We start from the raw sequence: 22449 nt of genomic DNA on the forward strand, positions 1-22449 counted from the left end.
AAATTTGTTGGCACAGATCCGTGTCACCATTGTACTTTCTTGTCGCAAAAGTCAGTCAGTTTAATTTAATATCTGAATATCTTTCCAGATTAGCACATTTTAAAACTGAAAAATGATTCCCTTACAGTTAATAAAGAAAAGGCAAAAAAAAAAAAGAAAACGTGTACAATAGCATACAGCTCTTGCCCTCTGACTGATTGAATCAGCCCCTCAGTGTCCCAGAGCCTGCTCCTGGATGCTCTCCCGATGAAATTAAATATTGCACTTTATTTGATTTACCCTCTGAAGTACTACATAAAATATAATATCATTCCGCATTATTACCTAATGTTTCCCAGTGGGGCTGAGATTCAAAATGTACTTTAACTGGGTTTATTAGTTTAGCTGGAATTGTGCTCTCCTGGTGCACAACAGCAGGAGTGAGCCTCCATATTGTAATCTGCTGTTGATGGCTTTATGAGGTCTTGCAAGGGAATGTTTGCAAACTTAGCTTTCTTTCTTTAGAAAAAAACCCACCTTTGTCTGCTAAATTGTCTTTGGAACTGTCTTTAATTGTGGATGTTGACATTTTAGAGCATTAACACAAACATTTTATAGCCATCTGTTTACTACAGAGGGATATCAAGCTTTGTTTGGTGGATTCTAGCAATATTTTACCTCATAAACCTCATTAACCATGAATCTTAAAGCAGAAGGTTTATGCTTATTAAGCATAATAAATAAATACAGATTTAGGCTTAATAGTTTCTGAATCAGAATAGACAATATGTGATCAAAATTACAAGTTCATTCTAATTTTGGGTTCGAAGCTTTTTAGAGACAACAGGCAACTAAGGAATGAAAAGAGCAGCACTAATATTGACAAGTATGATGTGACATTTAGATAACATAGTAAATTATGGGCATTTATTTTGATTGTGCAAAGTTAAATCAAAGAATCACTTAAGATCATAAAAAAATTACAGAAATTATAATGAATACTCAAGTATACATCTAGGATACATAATGATGTATAAGTAACTAGAGAAGTAGATGAAGAAATTCAATTTGTAACATATTTTAAAGGGGGGCGGGACTGGGGGTTCATGGGACTGTGCAGACAGTGAAATGAATGTTGTAGGATTTAGCTGCATTTCAAACACTGTCGTTTCAAAGTTGTGTTTGAGCAATAGGACCATCAGTGTATTACCAACCCATTAGCAATTATTTGTGCAACAACGCCAAGCATTGAGCCAAACCTACAATGGAGCAGTTATATGAGTGAAGGTTGCAGCCTCTGGACAGGCAAAGCTGCTGCAGACAAGCCGCCTTGGATTTTTAAACAGCAAAAAATGTGGTTCGTTTACTTTGTGGCGTGGCGCACAACACCACAAAGATTCTTAATAGTCCATAAAAGGAAAATAATATTTGTTTTAAGCAAGAAAAGGCGTCGCTTTCCTTTTGGCTAACAATCACGTGCTATATTGTGTCGCTATTTCACATTAAACCTTCCAAAGGTGTTTTGAGGATGGCGGTCGCTGTTGCAAAAATGCTCAAAAAGTTTAAAGGGTGTGAATAATTCCGTAGGGCTCTTTATATGATGAGGTCGGTAAAGAAAAGGAGGCTCGAGCTTCCTGGACCAGCATGCACCCCTTCCGAGACTCTCTGGCTGGGACTCGTTGAGTGACTGCTAATGAGACGCTGATGCCTCCGAACAGCACCGCGGACAGCTCCCGGCGTGGCTCCGCCCCCTTTTCCACAGTTCTCGCGTGTTGCCCGCCTCCGCCTCACTTCAGCTGCGGACACAACGCAGGGAGCCTCACAGAGCCCGTGGACCGACTGAGGCGAGGAGCGCTGGAATGTTGTGTCGCTGGGCCGTGGCGTCTGAGCAACACTTTGATGGAGTAAAACCCGCCGCTGCGAGTTAAAACTGATCGTTTTTATTGGGGGGGTGGGGGGGAGGCTTGGGAAGAGAACGAGAGCGCGCGCCCACGCGGAGACTGAAAAAATAAAAAAATAAAATAAAAATGCTCATCCAGCGCGAGCGCTGACGGTGTTCGCTTCACACAAATTCCAAGTTTGGAGCCATTGTTTGTTTCCCTCCCTTCTTGTTTCTGCTTTGGAGCCTGGAGCAACTTTGGTTTTCGTCGCGTTCGAACCTGCTGTTCGTTTTGACTCGGAGCGTGAAGAGCCGTGGACGAGATGGAGAGCGAGAAGTACTTGCCGGAGCTTCAGGCGGAGAAGGACTCGCTGGACCCGTCTTTTCAGCACTCCTTGCGGCTGCTGGAGCAAGGTGAGGGACCCGGGGGGCGAGCAGCTTCGCTAGGGGGGGAAACCGTGTGTGCTGCTGACACAGGGTTCATTTTCAACGCTCTGTACGGGTCCAAACCGTTGTATTTCAAAAATAATGTACAATTGAATATTAATAATGATAAAAAAAATATAAATAAAAATAAATCCATACGTACAGATATTCCCAGAACGTTCCGCTTGGTCTCCTTTACACACCTGGGCAATTAGGCGTCGTGGCTGAAGGTGAAGAAGATGAAGAAATTACTACACGAAGATTTGAATAACTACTTTATAACCTTTATAGAGTTCGTTGGTTATTCAAATGATGGAAGTTAAAGAGTGTGAACAAACTGAAGGTTGTTTTTTTTCCGGTACATTTTGTTTTTTCTGGGGTTGCTTGTTTGGAGAAGTACAAGGAATATCAGGCATGTTTTGTTTTCACAAAAAGACCATGGCTAAATATTTGTGTTTTGAGATACTGGCTAAAAGTTTCTTCCACTCACTAAAGATGACTGTTTTTAGTCTTGGAAAGTACTTATAATATATATATATATATATATATATATATATATATATATATATATATATATATATATATATATATACACACATAGGAATGTAGAGTATACATCATCACATTTCCCCCCCTGCCGTCTTGGAATATGTTGAAAACAAATCCTCTTATTTAAAGCTATGTGTTTTTCCCTGTCTATCTGAAGTCAGACAGGATATTCATGCATTGATGAACCGGAGAGGGAAGCAGCAGCAGCAGCAACTGTAGCTATGTTCGCAGATACTCTCTTCAATCCACATCCCCGGTCCCTCTGATTCTGAGCTGTTGGAAATTTGCAATCATTTCTTGACAAAAGGCCCTTGTGGAACCCCTTGCATCGCGAGAGGGCTGTTACATCACCTAAGTGGATCCTCAAGTACCACTCGTGGGCTTTATCGAGACTAGCAGGCCGCTGGTGGCTCTGGGAACGACAGAAGAAGGAGTTGTAGTCTGTCAGCAGTCTTGTTGCACTGTAATTAAGTCTCTGAAATCCCCCCTACACGCCTCCTGTCACCGTTATTATTCTGACAGCTGTGTCTCCTCCAGTTCTCACACATGGAGACCTCTGGGGGTCCATAAAAGGGTTCCCCAGGAAAGCCGGGCATAATTTGAATTTAATGTTGTTTAGTTTCTGGAGTCACAAACAGAATGACTTATCGCCGCGTTCCCTCGCCTGATCCTTCAGACCCGAGCCATATGGATGTTCGCCTGGCATCTGTAGCCGATGATCTCTCTTATGATCTTGTTCATTATTGCGATTAATTGATGAGCTGTCATGTGAAATGTCAGAGAGCTGCCAAAGAGAAAGCCCCCCTGTTCGCCTTGTCGAAGGGCCGCAGAGAAGATTGTAAAATAAAACAATAAAAGACGTGCATCACACCGTTCAGAGACGAAGCAGCAATATTCAGTTCACATGTGATAACATGTGAAACTTCTCGGAAGTTCGGTTGTACACCACAAAAACACAAAATCTTATCAAAAAGTCTGTTTTATCTAGTTTCATGCCAAGTTAACATGCTAAATGTTTTGTATAATTAAAACATGCAAGGAAAAGCAACATTTTCTAAAAGTAAGTGTGAAAAGAATAATCACTAAAAATAAAGAGATAAAAATAGCACTCTTCTCCAGTTTGTGACTCCGAATAGATGGGGAAAAGGTTATTTAAAAAAACCCATCTAATACAAAATGATCACATAAAAGTCGCAAAATTGCGATAAATTGTGGTGATTATGTCTATTTGTAACATGATGAAACATTTATTATAAATAAAAGAAACTATCACTGTTGCTACTGTAATAATATTACATATCGCTCTTCACTATTGGTTGACAATTTTACGCATGTCAAATATTTAGTTCTTTTCACATTGATACAAAGACGAGTGAGATAACACAGATGGATACTTTGAGGGTCGTTCTGTTTATGATATGTCCCTGCTGAACTCATCCATTTATAAATATTTGCAAAGAGCCATTCTGAAGTACCAAGGAATGAGGTTTAATTGAAAGTGAGTCAGAAATTCAGCATGTTTTAAAAGATGCTGTAGATAAAATAAATAAATAATGTAAAAAGTGATGAACGATTTAAACAGCGCTGCACAAATAGCAGCTAAATTTAGATACAGTTCTAAACTGAAGGTGCCTGTTGTGCTGAATGATTGTAGCAAATCTTCAGCACACTGCAAAAACACAAAATCTTATCAAGTTTTGTTAGTTTAGTTTCTACTGCAGATATCTTGGTGCACTTGGAACAAGACAAAAATGACTTATTTGTAACTTTTCAGCAAGATACGTGAGCTTGACTTAAGTCAATAATTCCTCAGACATTGATGAAAAAGTGCAAGATCCATTGGCAGATTATTTCACCTGTAACATCGGAAAATTGTGTTATAATAAGTGATATAATCTACTGGTGGAAATAGTACTTTTTCATTAATATGAAGGAATTGTTGGCTTAAAAACAGCTCCTGTATCTTGCTGAAGAGTTACTGGTAAGTTAGTTTTGTCTCATTTCAAGCGTAAGATATTTGTGCAAGAAACTGGATTAAAAATACTTGGTAAGATTTTGCTCTTTCACAGTGCAAATTTGCAGCTTGTTGTCAACGACGGTTCCAAAGCTGTAGGATCGTGAAAAGAAAGTTGTTGTTTTTTTTTATTACAAAGAGAAAATAGGAGAATTTCTTTACTTTGCCCAGCTAACTGTAGAAAGAGGTGGGGGAGAGGGGAATACCACTCTGGCACGGACAGAGAAAATGGTCAGTCACGTTTTCTCACTTCGAAATAAACAAGATTCAAATGGCAGCTGCAGACTTTTTGTGTCTTTTTATACATTTTATTTGAAAAAAATCATATTAGATACAAATATCCAGTCACAGCATCTGTGTAATTTAATTACAAAGATAAAAAAAAAAATACTTTGATTAAAATGTTTGGATAAACATGAATGCTTACTCCTAGTGAAAACATGAAATAATTCCAGTCCATCAAATTTTAGTGTTATTTTTTGGTGGATATATTTCTAATAAACTTGCTTCAATATTTTTAGTCTACTGTCCGTCTGGGGATATGCATTGAAAACTGGGTAAGGCTGTAAATGTTATAGTGCTCAGTGTTATCTATAATAAACAAATAAGCAACAAACAATCAGAATGTCCATCCAACATCAGTGAAAAGTTTTAATTAACACATAAATCAGAGAAAAATGCAGTTTATAGAGAACTTTTCACATCTTACAAAGGTTTGCATCAGCCAGTCATAATTGCAATATGACTTGACTTCTCATTCGAAATCCACTTTACAGACTATTGTTTATGATATTTTGTGGTGTTTGTTGTTTCACTGTACACAAGCAAAGTCCTATGAAAACAATTACTTTTCTAAAATAAAACATACCCATTATGAAATGTGCTGCTTCACTACAACAGTTACATACAGTCGATGCTTAACTGGAGCAGTGCTGGTGTTCTGTGTGTTTTACCCGTTTCTCTGTTTGGAGGATGACAGGAAAACATGAGCAGATCATTTTTAAACTCCTATAGAGATCATAACAAACTGAGGAGAAAGCCAACTACTTGACAGGTGTGTAAACTCTGCATTTACTGGAACCAACAGAGGAACAATTGCACACAGGATGACTAATTCTTATAATGAACATTTTTTCCATGATGATAAAAAGATAATCAGCCAGGAATACATATAAAAGTGTATAAAAATGTAGATAAACTGAAAAAAAAGCTAAAAAGCATTACATGAAGCTGCTCCAGATTTCAAAGAAACTCTCTCCTCTCTGTTTGGGTGGATGCTGCAATAACGCCTCTAATGACTGTGTGTGTATCAGTTCCAGATGGGAGTCTGGTTCCAAATGACATACTATGGGTAATGCATCTTTCAGTAGATGATTCATTTAGAGTAAAAGTAGATCGATTTCACCCAAAAAACCACATCAAATCTCGTCGGTATTCGTTATTTAAATCTGGGTTTTAATATGTATGTTTTTGCTAAAAGCTCAGATCGTCCTCTGACAGAAAGAGTGTTGAAAAAACAGTATCCAACAAGTGCTGACAAGCCTCCGGAACACGACAAAAAATGATCAAATACCAGGGAACAAGTTTGATCCAGAACAAGTGAAGAGGAAAAAAAGGAGAGAAGTCACTGCCTTTTTAAATTTAAAAAGTTACCCGTGACACATGTTCTTCACGTTTCCCTTCCAAAAAAGTTGTTGTTCCCACTGGAGGTTTGGGGATATTCGGGGCAAACACTTCAGTTGGACGTGGCGTCGGAATTAATCCATGACATTTCCTAAAGTAAGCAGAAGTCAGAAATTTGGCCGAAAAACTGTAAATACCGTTATCGCTGTCTTACACAGCAGATGGAACACGATGCGGCTTAATAGAGCTTCTTCTCCTGCCATCTCGCTGATGAGTTCTGGCCTCGATTACGCAATTGGCTGGGGATGCAAGAAACAGGAGGGGTGGGAGGGGACGGTGGCCCGGTTACTCTGCTAACTTGTGTGCAAATAAGCAAAAGGGAGATTACCCCAGGACTGGAGAGGGTTCCATTCAAAGAAAAAAAAAAAAAGAAGAAGAAGAGGATTGAGAAAAGTGAGGCAGGGCATTGTGTTGGGAGCTCGGGGACGAAGCATGCTGCTTTGATAAGTTTGGTGGCGTACTGAGATCCCCTCTCCCACTCGCGGCGTATCTCTGCTCTGTGACAAGCCCCATAGAGTCGGCAGCAGGCACACGGAGCTGGAGGAAAAAAAATCTTAAGCTGAAAGAAGAGAGAGCAAAAAAAAAACCCTCAGCAGCATACTAATGAAGAGCTTTCAGGTATGAAAAAAAAACTGTGCAGCATAAGGTGCATTAAATTAATTCCTGCCTCCATGCAGGCCTGTAAATAACATTTATATCCTCCGTGTCAAGGACTGATGCTCATTTATGACGAGAAAAAAAAGCTTTTCTCCACTAATCTTGCTATTGTTGGAGGAAATAAATAAAAACAGGACCTGACCCGCTGCACGCCTTCTTCCCCGAACTGCTAAATAAGGCTGCTGTAGTTGTTTTTTTTTTTCATACTAACCCAAACTGAAGTAAAAGCGGCGAGGCACGCTTTCCGATTGTGACAATAAGACCCGCGAGATGTAATGTGGCTAAAAGAAAGTCCATTTGCTGATTTTGTGAAATATGCGCCTGAAGCTGTGTCTGTGCAGAGAGCGTGGCATGTTGTGTTTCAGCAGAGCAGCATCTCTGCCTTTATGTGTGTGTGTGTGTGTGTGTGTGTGTGTGTGTGTGTGTGTGTGTGTGTGTGTGTGTGTGTGAGTGTGTGGAGGCATTCAGGCAGCTGTAGGTCACCTGCATCCATCTCAGTTGCATGCCTACAATTAGAGTCTAAGGAAGAAGAGATTACATTAGATCAACAACAGCAAAAGCTCAGCAGTTCTGCCATTTGGAGCTGAAATAATTAATTGGATTAAAAGTGATAGTAATCGATTAATCATTAACCTGAGTATACAGACTCAACACATGCCATCAACACTGAAAAAATATAAACACTTTGCATTTAAAATAACCTTAAATTCAGCTCATCATTTGTGCTGAAATTATTAATTAGATTAATTGGTTATTGTCAACTAACTTAGCAATCGATTAATCATTGACTGGCATATACAGAGTCAAAACTCTGTATAAAGGATATATACATTTTGGATTTAAGATAAAAAAAAAACAATCTGGAAATATGTTCTACTTAGAACTTTAAAGTTTTTCTTCATCTGATTCAAATTCTGGGGGAAAAAAATTTGTACTAAACACTTTCAATGATTGATAGCAATCTAAAAAAAGATTCTAAAGATTGCAAAAAATGATTCTGTTGCTTTTCTAACAGAAATAATGCAACATATATGATAATAATATCTGTTATTATAAAAAAATATAGAATGAACACATTTCCCCCGGAATGTTTTCTTTCTTTCTGTAATTGACTGTTTGCAGGGGCAGCTAGCCTGCAGGCTGCTGCTTAACAGATATGCTAATTGCAGCTTTCCAGATGTAACATTTTACAAACAGAAGACTTTGAGCTGGCTGTGCATGTATGTCATGTAGTTGTTGAAAAAAACAAGAATTTACCTCAATGTATAAGAATGGCATGATGGGAAATCATGCCTATTCCACCTCAAAGATTTGAGTAATCTTTGAGGTGGAATTGAATTAGGAAATGTGTTTCAATTTTCATACTTTTTTTCTTATGTTGGCTGAAAAAAAATCTGTAATGAAATTACATTGCAACTTGTTTTTTTCGTCCTAAAATTATTGCTTATCCAAAACTTGCATGGCAGTTCCACAGCTTGACTTTCCCCCAGGCCTCCAGACGTTGATGCACCTGTTGGAGGTAGATACCTTGAGAATGTTACATAAATAACCGAAAAACAATCTAAAAATACGAGCTTGGAAAATAAATAATTTAAAAATGGAAACTTTATCACAACCCTAGCATTACTAGTGTCTGCCTTTAGTGTTTAGTGAAACTTCAGCAGCTCCTGAAATAATGATTAATCTGTCATTTGTTGTTGTTGCAGTATTTGGAGACTTTACATCATATTTTTGACGTTTCTCTTTGTGTTTTATTCACACACTTTGAATGGTAGACTTTGAATAAATCTTTAAACTGACAACTAATCCAACATTAAAGAGAAAAGTAGCTCAAAGTGCGTTTATCTGAGCAGTTTAAGGAATAAAAAAGTTTAAATAACCACTGCTCAGTCATACCTCTACCTCTTAGTTTTTACTGCAAATAACTAACTCATACCTCTTACTCATCTGTCCTGTCACCTCCTCTGCCTCTCAATTTTCCAGGGTATTGTTTATCTACTGCAACCTGCTTGATGAAACAAATTGCTAATTTCTAGTAAATGAAAGATTCAGACCTTCTGTTGTGCCTTGCTGACAGATTACCCTTCTAATCTTTCTGTTTCTGCTGGCCTTCATTAGCTTTGTCGAAAACATATTGAAGACCGGCTCACACAGACTAACTAAACATTATGTAGTAATGTAGGGAACATGTGGACCAGTCAGATACAGTTTTATTGCGTGTTGGCAAATTAGGATTTTTTTTGTTTTAGAATCTTGTAGCATAGCATCATCAGTGATGCCGAGTGCTGGTTGGTCAAAATCAGAAGCTGATCATGAGCTTCTGATCCCAAGGTTGACTAAGAAAGGCCTTTACAGTTCAAATTAGTGACGTTTCTGTGTTTGAATGCTGCTCTTATGCTGTTGTCTGAAAATGTGCTGAGTGGCCAAATGTGTGTAGAGAGGGATGAAGGGAGTAAAATTTACTTTCTTCCAGCGTGACTCAATAAATTACCACTGTTGTCATGACGACATCTTCCTTTTCCATTTTTAAAGCTTAATCATCAGACTGTTCCATGCATACAGTCTGGAACAGTCTGTTAGCTAATAATTACCAGTTGAGCCAAGCGGACTGGTAATTATTAGCGAAGCTTGAATTGAAAATAGGTCAGGCTGCCATGCAGTTGGAGCCACTGGAAGCATTTAAATGGAAAGATATTTTACAGTACAGAGTGTCTGCCTAGTGTAGTCTCTGAGTTGCATAGACATGTTTGACATGTCTAAAAAACACATATTGGAGCGCTGTTAAATTGGACCTTAAATTATATATGCTGAGACCTGCTGCAATAAGCAACAGAAAAATTGGCAATTAATCACATGCAATAACTTCTTGGACAATTTATCGCCAAGCAAAATTTGTTATGGTGATAGAACTGAAGTGTTACTGTTACCTAAATCTGCTTTCTGTTGTTTGCCATTGAAATACATGTCAGATATGCAAGAGATTTTTGGCTCTGATTTCTGTTTTTATGGATGTGAAAATAAGCAATAGGATTTGCTCAAACTGCAACAGAACATTAACATTTAAGTGTTTTTTTAAATTTATTTGTCTCTGTTGAAAGAAAATTTTCCTACCTGGTGGCAATATCAGTTACTGCTAAGCTTTCTTTTTCTTCCCCAAACAGCGAGAGCTGCAGCTACATCCATAATGACCCTAAAGAAAAATAGTAAAAGAAAGTCTATTCGTGGTTAAGCCTTGACCAGCTTCTGTTGGCAGAAAAGCATTTACTGTGCTGCATCACTTGTAACTGCTGACTCAGAAATAGTAAACACTTGCACAAACTTGAGGTAAATAAAATGCATTATTTAACATCACAGTCTTAGCGGTGCTTCTTTTTAAAAGCAAAAAGTTGTGTCTTTTAGGTGGAAATAAATGAAAAAGTTTTTTGATTGTTGTTTAGGAGTTGTGGCCCAGTTTGAACCCTATAAGTGAATTCCAACATGTAAGGCTCCATGTTTTGTGCTTCTTAATTGGATAGTCCACAGCAGGATTCCAACAGTGTTTGCATTACATAAATAACATGAACTAATAAAGAAAAACAACAAATACATTGCTCCTGCAAAGGTGTAGGTACAAAAATAACCTGATAACATTTCCATCTCATCAGCGTGTTTACCTACCAGTTTTTGCCCCTATGAGAACAAAGACAGACATTTATGCCATCGAAGCAATGCGAGGCATTGATAATGCTATGCCGCTCGGCAAGCACACTTTGACACGGCTCACCGTGAGGTGGAGGTTAAAACACACCTACAGCCCCGAATCTGTCAGCGGCCGTGACCCGAGTCCCGATTCGACCTGCAGATGAAGTTAACCTGAACCCGCGAGTGAACTGTGAGAGGAGCAGCTTCAGAGGCACACTTTGCATTTAGACAATTAGCAGAGCGCTGCACAGCGGGGATGGGACCGCTGTGCTGTGTTTGCAGAGCTCTGTCTCCTTCGCAGCAGCTCCCGCTGGATTGCAGGGGTGAAATGGAGGGCAGCGCTAATGCAGACAGGCTCCAGCTAAAACACCTGACAGATACCCTGTTTGCAGATGCGACGAGCCCTGCGACGGCTCCTTTGATTTCGCTGTTAATGCAGGGTGCATGTTCTCGGTCATTATGGCAGCATGAGAGAGCTGCGGAGAAAAGGGTTTCACTCATTCGCCAGTCTTATACAGAAGGTCTACTTTTTACCGGACTGTTTCTAGGCACTGTTTGTAAGAAGCACAAACGTTCGTTCAGAGATTATGCTGGGGAATATTAGAAACAGTCCAAAACAGAAACTTTAACGAACATGGCCTTGAAAATTGATTCTGTGATTATTGAAGAGGGAGCAGGTTTTTACAAGATTTTTTTCTTCTTCCTTCTCCCTTTTCAGGCCTGCATTAGTAAGAATTGTGAGACAATGTGTTTGTGAATTGATGTAATTTGTTAAATTGACTGAATCAATCAATCAAGTTTATTTGTACAGCACTTTACAGCAACAAGGCACTTCAGAGTGCTTCACATCATAACACAAAAATACAAAGTTACAAAAAACCTTACCTGTAGCTAAACTAACATACTGGTTATCAACAAGGTGCTTTAATCTGATGTTAAATGACTGAAAACAAACATTGAATTCTAAGTTCACCCAGATAATATCGGTTGAAATCCAACAATGTAATGATCTGACAGATCTTCTTTTACACTGCGCTTCCTATTTCTCTTACATTCTTAAATAATTCTAGATGATTTTTTTTCTCTTATGAATTCCATCTGACAGAGTTATTTCATTCCTACCATTTCACCCTCACACATCTATCATTTCAGGTTTTTACTGAAATTGATATCAGAAGTCAGTCTGACAGATAAATGTATTAAATCAGTGTGATACCTCATAGGTTTTTAAATGTGCTACATTTTTGAAAAATAACTTTCTTTGGATACTAATCCTAACAAAACTGTGAGTTTTGCAGCTTGTTAAGCCGCAAAACTCCCAGCTTAGCGAATGCAGCGTGTTAAGTCAGCAGAAGTCAACAGAAAACCATGAATGTTATAGTTCTCATTTCCTAAGACTCAAAATCCAATCAGAAAACTTGTACAGGCCTTATGTGTGTCATTGAGCTGCTTTGTAACTAGTGCCTATGTAATTTTGATCTTTTTCGAGAAAGCAACTTAGAAAGATGGCTTTTACATTCATATGTGGTAATTTACCCTGCGAAGAACAGAGAAAGATGTATCTTTATTACAACTTTGCCAAAGTATTTATACTGCTTGAACTGAATACATTTTGCTATGTTATGTGTAGTAGACTAACCCAAAGTGGTGCCCAGTTTGGAACGTGAAGAGATTTTCTTTGTGTAACGAAACATTGTGACAAAAAGTGAAAGTCAATATACCTACAGGTTCATAGCCTTTCAAAGATTGCTGTTCCACTATGGTATTGAGCTCGACACCACGAAGTGACTGTATTTTATTTCCATAAATAAATATTCTTCAAAGAAAATTTGTTATCTCCATTGACTGTTGTTGGTGTGTGTGAGTCTGATGCAAAATGGCACTCTCTGCATGTATCTGAGACGCCGCAGGCTCTGAGAGATTGGCAGTTTCTTATGCCCCAGGAAGAAAAACTGGTAGCTCATCTTGTCTGATCCCCTTTCCACAGTATAGAGTCCAGTTATTTATTTATTTTGTCTGATTACCATCAAAGTATGCATAGCTGGAGATTTTTGGCTCAGCAGTTCGCTTTTAAAGTAGCTGATTGGGTGGAAACAATACAGGAAAAAGTAAATTATGTGTTTAAATTCATTTCAAGTGGAAAAACAAAAATGCTAATTTTGCCTCACTTCTGGATTTTTAGATTTGATACTGCAGTGTGTATACTTGAGAAGAAATATTTCAGATAGCAGTTCTGCCTGCATGCTTGTGTTGCAAAAACTGAATTATAGTAAAAGTTAGCATTAAAGACCAAGTTTTTCTTTTGTTCCACATCATGAAAACACAGCAACTTCACACAACACTAAAGCACCAGGTCAAGCAAGAAGGACTGACCCAGTTTGGGCATAGTTTAGTACCCTCACAAACCAGTGATGGGTATGTAAATAATTCACTTTGCAAGGACATAGCATGTTTAGAACCTGGAGAACCTAAATATAGCAATGCATTACAGGCACTCCACCAAAGTGTGTGAGTTGTGTATACTGGATTTACCCTTGTGGAAATAGTTGCACAGAGGGTGGTTGCCCTCTTACACCAAGAGGTTCTAACACTGAGCCAATGTGACATCTGTAGACCGAACGTGGTGAGCTGTTGCTCTACACTAAAAGTGTGCCGTGTTTCTATGAAGCGATGTATCTGGTGACTTTTTAACATACTGTGACTATCCGGTTAACATATAAACATAAAATAAAAGAAAAAAATCCATACATTAGATTGTGGTTGATCAAATAGGTCCATGGAGTTTGACTGTCAGTATCTTGGTTAAGGCTGAGTAACAGGCTATTAAATGGAGTCGTTTTATCAGGCTCCATTTCATTGGAGTGGTTAATCGCCTAGCTTTCTGGCATAGCATTTAGCTTTTCTGTAATCTTAAAATGTATGTTTTTACTCTAAAAGTATTACTAATGAATCCCTGCAAAACATTTAATACCGCTAAACCATATATTTGGATTCTCTGTCTAAAACGATACATTACATTTGATGAAACATTTCTTGTTTTAAGTTGGCTAGGACTATCAAAGTAATTTCTATTTGCTAAAAATCAGAATAATAAGAGAACTATGCCTTAAAACAATTTTACTTTTATAATTTTCTAATTCACAACAGTTGAGCCATCTAGAGTCACATCTTTTGATATATTTTAAGGCGACACCTCAAACACACTGCTTCCTTGTGTCACATTAAGGGGAAATCACAAGTCAACAGATCAGGAAGAGAATTGTGGACTTTCATTAGCCTAATTCATCCTGCGGTGCAATTTTTCAGATAACTAAAGGTGAGCATTCATCTGTTTGAATAATTATACTCTGGTATAAACACCATGGGAAGGTTCAAGCATCATACAGTTCTGGAAGGACAGGAGTTCTACTCTCTGTTAACATTAGACCAAGCATAAAATGCCATGCTGTTCTTACTACAGTCTACCATTTGCTTTACTGTGCCATTTGCTGCCATCAGGGGCTGATTGTCAATCAGTGAGAGAGAAGCCATTACTCCTAAAGCAACATTAAAAACTCAGTTTCGTAGGAGATCATATAGCATTTAAAGACATCAGCCCAGATGTAAAGCTTGGGCACAAATGACTGTTCCAAACGGACAATGACTCTAATGATACAACCAAGTAAGTTATGGACTATAAAGTCAATGTTTTGAATCCGAGGTCTCAGTCCCACAGGAAATGGGTGGACAGAGCTAAATAGCTTCCTGACTCAGTCACACCAGTTCTGTCAGGGATAATGGGCCACACAGTTTAAAAGGCAATTCTCCCAAAAAATAAGAAAATGGAGGTAAACTTCTGAAACTCTGTTTCTTTATTCTGGAATTTAGCAACTAGAAATAATTTCGGTAACCCTAAACCAACCTAAATCATGTAAAGTTTAGAATCATTATTGTATTAGACAATAGCTGTGTTTCCACTGACCTTCAAATTGGGCAAATTTGAATTACAAAAATTCATTTGCTCAATGGAAACACGGCAATTTTGGAAAAACTCATGTTTTTCAAGAAAAGGTTTCGGAAGCACGCTTCCACCTCATCGTCTGGTTGTGATCAATAATGGGATGTTGTTTCTTGCAGAAAGGATGAAGAAGGTGACAGGAAGGGATAGGAGGTTGATGTGTTCAAATGAGATTTTAGTTACGATTCGTAATTGTTAGATACTCCACAATTGTGAATATATGTCTTTTCAACATTGACAATATACTGACAAAGTTCTGCGCACATTTATAATGGAGTGAGGAGAAAGAATGTCTTTTTTTAATATTTTAAAATCCAGTTGCAGCCGCTATGTGCAACTTGAGGTGTTTGCTCCAGCATATTTTCTTCTATTGATCAGCGCTTCCTCACACCTCTGCCAGTCCTTCTAGCCTGAACCTAAGGCAACGTGTTCTCTGGGCCCTGCTGCCAAATTTCCGTGTTGAGCGTACAGCTCACTACAAGTGCTGCATTCATATTTCAACGCCATGAAGATGTAGGTTTCCTCCTCCTCCTCTTCCTGCATTTAGACACTGCCGACGGCCTGCTTGCTCACACCCTTCTGCTAAGACGACCATCTATGAGGAGACTCAATTAAAGCGTCCAGCCAGAGCCGCTTTAATAATGCAAACTGCACTTGTTAAGGCAGCAGAACGCTGAAAGCTGATATCCTGCCTCTCCGGTAAAGAGATCATTTAGAGATGTGGTGCATGCCAGCTCTTTGATCCGCGTTTTAGATTTTTAGATTCTGGTGCTGATATGTTTATTTTCTTTTTCCAAGAAAAATGTTGCATTTTATGATTCCTTGTAGGGCCATTGTAGGTAGAGAAAAAAATAAGTAAACTTCCACTCAAAAAAATTCTAGAAAAAGGTTGAAAATTTCTCACTTTCAAAAGTTGAAAATGACCAACTTTTGGAAATGTTCTCAGTTTTAACTTTTTAAACTTAGAACAGTCCTCAAAGGTTTCTGAGATTATTCTCAAAATTTCAGTGTTTTGTTTTTTTCCTAGACATTTTTTGGGACTTTTAAAGCTTAAAAAACTCCCATGTGATTTTCTTGGAAAATTTCTGAGATGAAGGCTAATTTATGCCGGGTTTTGTTCTATGTACAATGGCCCTAAGACAGCATTTAGGTAAAAACCAAAGAAACACAACCACCCAAACTGTTCTCGTCTGTGGAAGATGATGGATCAGATGACAGAGGAGGCCTCCACGGCACTGTCTGCCAAGATGACTTCATTGTTTTACCGGATGAAGATGCGATTTACCGCACTGCCCAAGATGAGACGCGGACAGACTGGGATTACACCAGATTAGTTAGAGAAGCTGTGAAAATCACCCGGCCATGTTCTGTGATCTGTCTGTTTGCTGTGGCAGAGAGGCAAAGGGAGGGGGAAAAATGGATAGGAGATGGTTGGTAGGAGAGTCTTTCCCTGGGGAAAGGTTGTCTTTAAGGGGATTGCACCAAAGTCAGTAACAAAAGAGGAAGATTCAACCTTCAGGGGTTGGCGGAGGTAGACTGGGAGTCTTTTTTTCTACGCATTTGAAATATGTTTAATTTCCTCCTGATAAATGGCTTTATGGAAATTCATTTTAGACAAAGCTTTCCACAATAATTCCTACAAGCCGCACACGTACACTAACGTCTTTTTAAGATCATTTTTTAAAATGAGCTTCCGACCAAGTTCCTTTTTTCATTCCGCACAACAGTCCTCATCCGGATTTGACTTTGCAGCCCGTTTCTTTATCAACGGGGTCCTTCCCTTGTCCCCGTGCTTCACCTCCATCTGATCCCCCGCCTCTCCTCTCCACCTTCTCCATTTATGTGGTTTTGTGTGTCTGGCGGCTCTACAGAGAGGATTGCACTGGATTAGCTTCTCCGCCTTCCCAACTGATCCGATCCATTCTATGTAATCCAACTCAATTTAATTATGTTTATCGTTCCACCTCACCGGTGCCGAGGAGCAGCGGCACACCTCTTCCCAGATAAGCCCGGGGACCTTGTGCCTCTTTGCTGGCAGAGCGTCTGTCGGCGCCTGTTGCTCTCCAAACAGATGGTGTAAGTCAGCTGCGCTCTCAGTAAATAAAGCGTGAGGTACAATATTATTCTTTGGAGCACCCCTTAAACATCAGTGTGACATGATAAAAATATCCAAGGTTGAACTTTTCTTTTTTTCTATTTTTGCTTCTGGTAGGATTTGTACACTTTAGCAAACTCTCCGTCCCTCGCACTCCTCTAATCTTGGAAGTATTAAAGCGCCCACTTTCTAAGCGGTCTTCTTTCTTACTTCTGTAAATCTAATCCTAAAAGCATGAGATATCGAGCGCTTCCAACAAGAGCCTGACATGCTGCGGAGTTGACTGTGTCTGAAAATCCTTTTCTTCCTGAATGGAGCATTAAATATTGCAAGATTAAAGTGGCTGCATTATGTGTTCTCCAGCCACACAGAATCATTATATAGTACAATCAAGTAACTATGTTAACTTTAAATTATTCTACAAATTATGTGTGGCTATATATATATATATATATATATATATATATATATATATATATATATATGTGTGTGTGTGTGTGTGTGTGTGCGTGTGTGTGTGTGTGTGTGTGTGTGTGTGTCTTAAAGTACATTTTGTAATTTAACACCTTGAAATCAGGTTTCTGTCTCTTTAAGAAACTTCTGCTCTTTTTGAAACTCCGCCTTCCGGAAGTCATCACAACATGTCGCCTCTATTAACCCTTTAATGTTTTTACCAGCGTTACATTGAGAAGTAGGCTGAGTAATGAGCTCGATTATTCACAGTTCCCCAGTCGTTTGCTAGTTACTGCTTGCAGGAGCTGAGTGAGGGAATTGGACACCTCTCTGCGAACAAAACGATGCAATCAGATCAGCATTCAGTCTGACAGTTTAGACTATTGAGTAAAGGAAATATTAGTAAAAAACGTGACTCTGTAGACATACCTCAATGGGCTTACAGCTGTAACTGCAGCACAATGAGACTGAAATAATTATTGATACAGGCGGACTGAGTAATTATGCACATTAATTACGCTAATCAATTTGGATACTGTGTACTCTTATCATCCCACCATTTCCTTTCTTACCTCTGCAAGCCTTGATACTGGGCATCAGTCTCTTCCAGAAAATAACTAAAACACTTAATGATCTGGGGAGTCACAGATGGCCATTTCTAAGAATTATTATTTTTTTCTTCCTGAACGTAACACCGAATACAACATTATTAAATTACTTCACACTCCTTTGGTTGCTAAAAGCAGGAATGTGGGTTCGAGTCGCTCCCGGTCCAGACTCCTCTGGTGTCGGTGCAGTTGACCATACTGACTGACTGGAGCAGATGTTCCAGTCAAACCAGTTGGACGCCTGGATTGCACTGTGACTAAAAACATACCCTTGTCACTTCAGCTATTTTATGCCCATTTCAAATAAATTTATTTCAAAATATTCAGTCTTCTCCAAAGGAACCTTGTTATTAGAGCATAATAGGTGCCAAATCTCGTTTTTTTTCCACTCCCAGCATTCCTCCACCTTCGTTTGAAGTATTATTTTGATGTAACGCGAAGAGGCAAAAATGTTCCCAAATGTCATCATTCTTTCATCAGTGCCTGTTAACAGCTTTAATCGTCTCCAGTGGGTTGAGTATTAAATGTCCTGCTCACCTTTTGAAAACAGCCGGAGAGGGAGGGAGAGTCGGGGCTTCGGTGACGTTGCCCATGAATGTTTAATGAGCGAGGGCGCTGTGATATCAGTAGATGAAAGTTAAGTGCATTTTCTGGGTTTTTGGAGCAGGGAAAAGTTATCTTGAGAGTCGGATGCTCATTCCCTCCATCTTGTTGCAAACCGCTCTTTTAAAGCCCCGTTTTGTAGTTTTCACAAGACATCTCCCTCTTGATTCTTGTCCTCGTTTCTTCCACTGCCAAAAGCATTGTTGAAAATCACATAACCCTCATTAGCAATTTGCACCTACTATTAAAAGGCAGGTTTTGAACCCCTCGGTTTTTTGATGATTACACACTGTATATGTCGGTAAAGATCCAGCTGGTTGTTAAAACATTCGTTAAGTCTCATAGCGAAGCCTTAAACACGAGGTCACACAACAAGCCCCATTATCCTCTCTCCTCTCCGGTAATGAAATCTGTTTTTTTCTCTCTCTTTTTCCCCAACACTCATTTATGGCTCCTTCTGCGTGTCGTTTGGCAGCATTTCTTGTTAGAGGTTGACCTAGGATTTTGCTGAATGAGAGGCTTGTTAAGGCTTGACCTGGAAGTGGATCTCTCGTTTCCCCAGCTTGTTAAATTTCTGTCACTCTCAGCAGCCATCATTAGTCAATAGGAGAGGTTTTATGATACTTTTTCAGTAAATACATCTATCAACAAGAAAACAAAGACTTCCTGGCTCGCGGTGAGGGATGCGAAGCTTCAATAAAAGTAACTGTCTGGGGTTTTTAATTATAAAAATCATTAATGAAAAAGGAACAGCTTGTGTGCCAGCAGACATCCCACAATGGTTTCTATTTGTTTGGGATAGAATCCAAAAAACAAACAAACAAAAAAAGAAACAAAACATAATAATTGGGAAAAAATATAATTACACTAGTTACAGCTAAGTCCCCAAACTGCTTCTTTGTTCCAAGTCTTTTCTAAAAATAGTGTATTTCTCAGTAGAGAAATACACTATTTTGTGTTTCAGTTGACAGATTTACAATGTGATCGCGTTTTAATAGCTCAGTAGGGTGGAGATGCTGTGGTTTACTATTTTGTTTCCAGGTACACAGCAGTCACACTGACTGCAGAAGAAGATATCAGTGCAAACATTGACATCTTTTTTTGTATCTAATAAATGTTGGCCAGGACTACAGTTTATTTAACCCAGAAAAATCTGTTAATAACTGCCTTTAATTTTTAGCCCAAAGGTGCTGCATAAACAGCCTAAAAACTTTTAACAGCAGCAACATCACCTTTTGACTCTTTTTAGCCAAATTTTACCTCGAGGTAAAGTTGCTAAAATGAACAGTCATTTTAGCAACTTTAAAAAAAAAGTGTCCTTCCTTTGCAACTGATTCCACGTCTTCTTTTCTGTCATTTGATGCTATATAATAATTTAAAAAAAAGAATCAAGAAGACAGACGTGTGGATGTATGACGTTACAGCACAGTGACTAACTTGAGCTAAATACCAAAGTTTAACTGTGTTATATCATTTTCTCGTAAAACAACTCAGCGAATTACTACTTGTGACTAATTTCTGCCAATTATTAATCAAGATAAAGACTCTCATTAGGTCTGAAGTAGGAGTTTAAACTAACTGCGAAAACACTACAGAGTCAGCAGATGTGTTTAAAAAGCAATTATTTGAATAGATCTACGGCGCCTCACAGATCCATTGATAAACCTGGATGATCTGGATCTGTTTTTTTATTCCACGTTTATGAACTAGATTAGCAAAAAGTGGCACATTAAGATGTTCAAATTTGCAAGAAAAGCTGGATAAATCTATGTTAACAATTTTTTTCCTGTCTTTCCTGATGTAGAATATTCCATTTGTCCAGCAGAAATTCTGGGGAGCAAAAGATCACCTAATGTCCAAAAGACAAATTGAATCTTTTTTTTTTTGTAAATGGAAAGTGAGAAAATAAAAACTTCCATCTACTGCTTTTAGTACCCTAGTAACCTAACAACCAAAGAAAAACTCACTTTCTAAAAAAAAAAAAAAAAAATGTGGCAGCATTGAAGGTTTGGTCAGGACCCTTGCTATCCTGAAACCCAAAATAAATGGAAAAATCTGCACACAGACCTGAGAAACGAAGGCTGCGTTTCAAGAACTGTAAGCCTTTTGATTTGGGGAAGAAAAAAAAGCATAAAGCTAGATATGAAAGCTTTCAGCAACCAAAAAGAAAATAAAAATCAATTTGAAGAGTTGAAAGATGCATTCATGACCATGGTAATGAATACAAGCAGTTATTCAATATGAATGTCCTTTTTACAGTATTTAGTGGTTTCAGAAACAGACAACTGTTTCAGGTATAAGGAGCTGCATACTGTCTGTATCAGTTTCTGAGGGATACATAGATATTTTCTGAGTCTTGCAATTGGAAATGAATACATTACATGAAATGATTACCTAATTAGACATTTTTTATTGACTTCCTGTTGAGTTTGGCTGTGGCGGACCAGTTCTGCTGGCTCTGCAAAGTGACTTTCAGACTGAAAGTACAAACTTATCGACAGCCAACTCAGTCCAAAGCTCTAACAGTTGTCAAAATGTTGGTAATTATTTCCACTTTCTCCAAATTGGAGAGCAAAGTTGACATTGCTGCACCATTTTTTGCCTAAACTGCCAGAATGGATGAGCTGCTTGAGACATAACAAGCTAGATCAGGGTGAAAACAGACACTTATACGCCATTAGATGGGTTTTAACCCTTTTCTAAGATTTCCCAGAAATAATCTGTTCACAAAGATTATTCTGTAACTTTCTTAGGAATTCAACTGAAGGATTTAATTTATCTGCTGCAGCCTGCAAAATGGGATTGTTGCTACTTACTTATCTGTTCACAGCAGCAAAAATGTTGCCAAAGAAGTTCTTAAACTTTTGCCAATGTTTATTGAAGACTGTGGGAGCTTGAGCTTAATTAGTTCCTGCTTTGATTGAAAGAAACAGAAAAATGTTCCTTGCTAATGAATGGTATTGGCTCACCTGTGTTTTGAATCCATTTTATTTGATACTGGTGGCCAATATTCTTGGATTGTTGTAGTCAATGGTATGAGTAAATCTTCATATTGTTCACTGTTTAGCCTTGTTGCTGTTTTACCAATATTGTCATATAACAATCAAATGTGCCATTTCAACCAAAGATTGGAATGCGCTTCTCAACCAGATGTACGCTGTGCAATAATTGTATAATTATCTTTCATTTAAAAAAAAAAGAAAAACAACAATCCAATAGCATGCTGCTGCGAATAAGGATAAAGTTTTACTTATGATTTTATGAGATCTAATGAAGCACATTTCATTCACCGCAGCATTGTAAGCGGTCCTGACGTTCCACCGACTGGACCCGATCAGTCGTAACACACCACACACTACAGGATGATCGGTTACGATTGTCGGAAGCGACAATCTTAGAACTCAGAACATTCTAAGATTGTCGTAAGGGCAAAAAATCATGTAGTGTGAACTGTGCATTACTCGTTACATCCAAGTCGCATTGCACTTTTTTTCCCATTAAAATGTGAAGTTCAGGGTCTTAACAAGGTGCAGTAAAATCCAAGCAATAACATGACATACTAATTACGTGTGTATGTTGTCATCCATCGACTCCCCCTTTTATTCGCACGTGTCAATCCAAGACATGGTCTTGGTCTTGACTACAGCACTGCTACATGGCTGTCCTAACGCCTCTTCCTTGGTTGCATGTTTAATAAAATCAGAACATAGAGGAAGACCTTTGACCTAATTTTCAGCGTTTCTTCTTTAGACTATCTTGACAGAACACTCACCTCTGATGACATGTAACTGATGAAATGTGACACGAATGTGACACCCCAAAATA

At 38.5% G+C, this 22449-nt stretch overlaps 1 protein-coding gene across 2 annotated transcripts in view; it reads left to right on the plus strand.

Moving 5' to 3' along the window:
- The first annotated feature begins 1791 nt into the window (after positions 1–1791).
- khdrbs3 (KH domain containing, RNA binding, signal transduction associated 3) overlaps positions 1792–22449 on the plus strand; it is a 161567-nt gene continuing 140909 nt past the window's right edge. For both annotated transcript variants that reach the window (XR_008607732.1, XM_055055874.1), the window contains exon 1: positions 1792–2272. Coding sequence is in view for 1 of the 2 variants with exons in the window: in XM_055055874.1 (XP_054911849.1) it covers positions 2182–2272 (91 nt within the window). In the remaining variant the exon portion in view is untranslated. The remainder of the gene's footprint in view (positions 2273–22449) is intronic.

Source organism: Poeciliopsis prolifica, unplaced genomic scaffold (assembly GCF_027474105.1).
Source record: "Poeciliopsis prolifica strain line A6 unplaced genomic scaffold, Auburn_PproV2 SCAFFOLD043, whole genome shotgun sequence".
Classification (NCBI taxonomy): domain Eukaryota; kingdom Metazoa; phylum Chordata; class Actinopteri; order Cyprinodontiformes; family Poeciliidae; genus Poeciliopsis; species Poeciliopsis prolifica.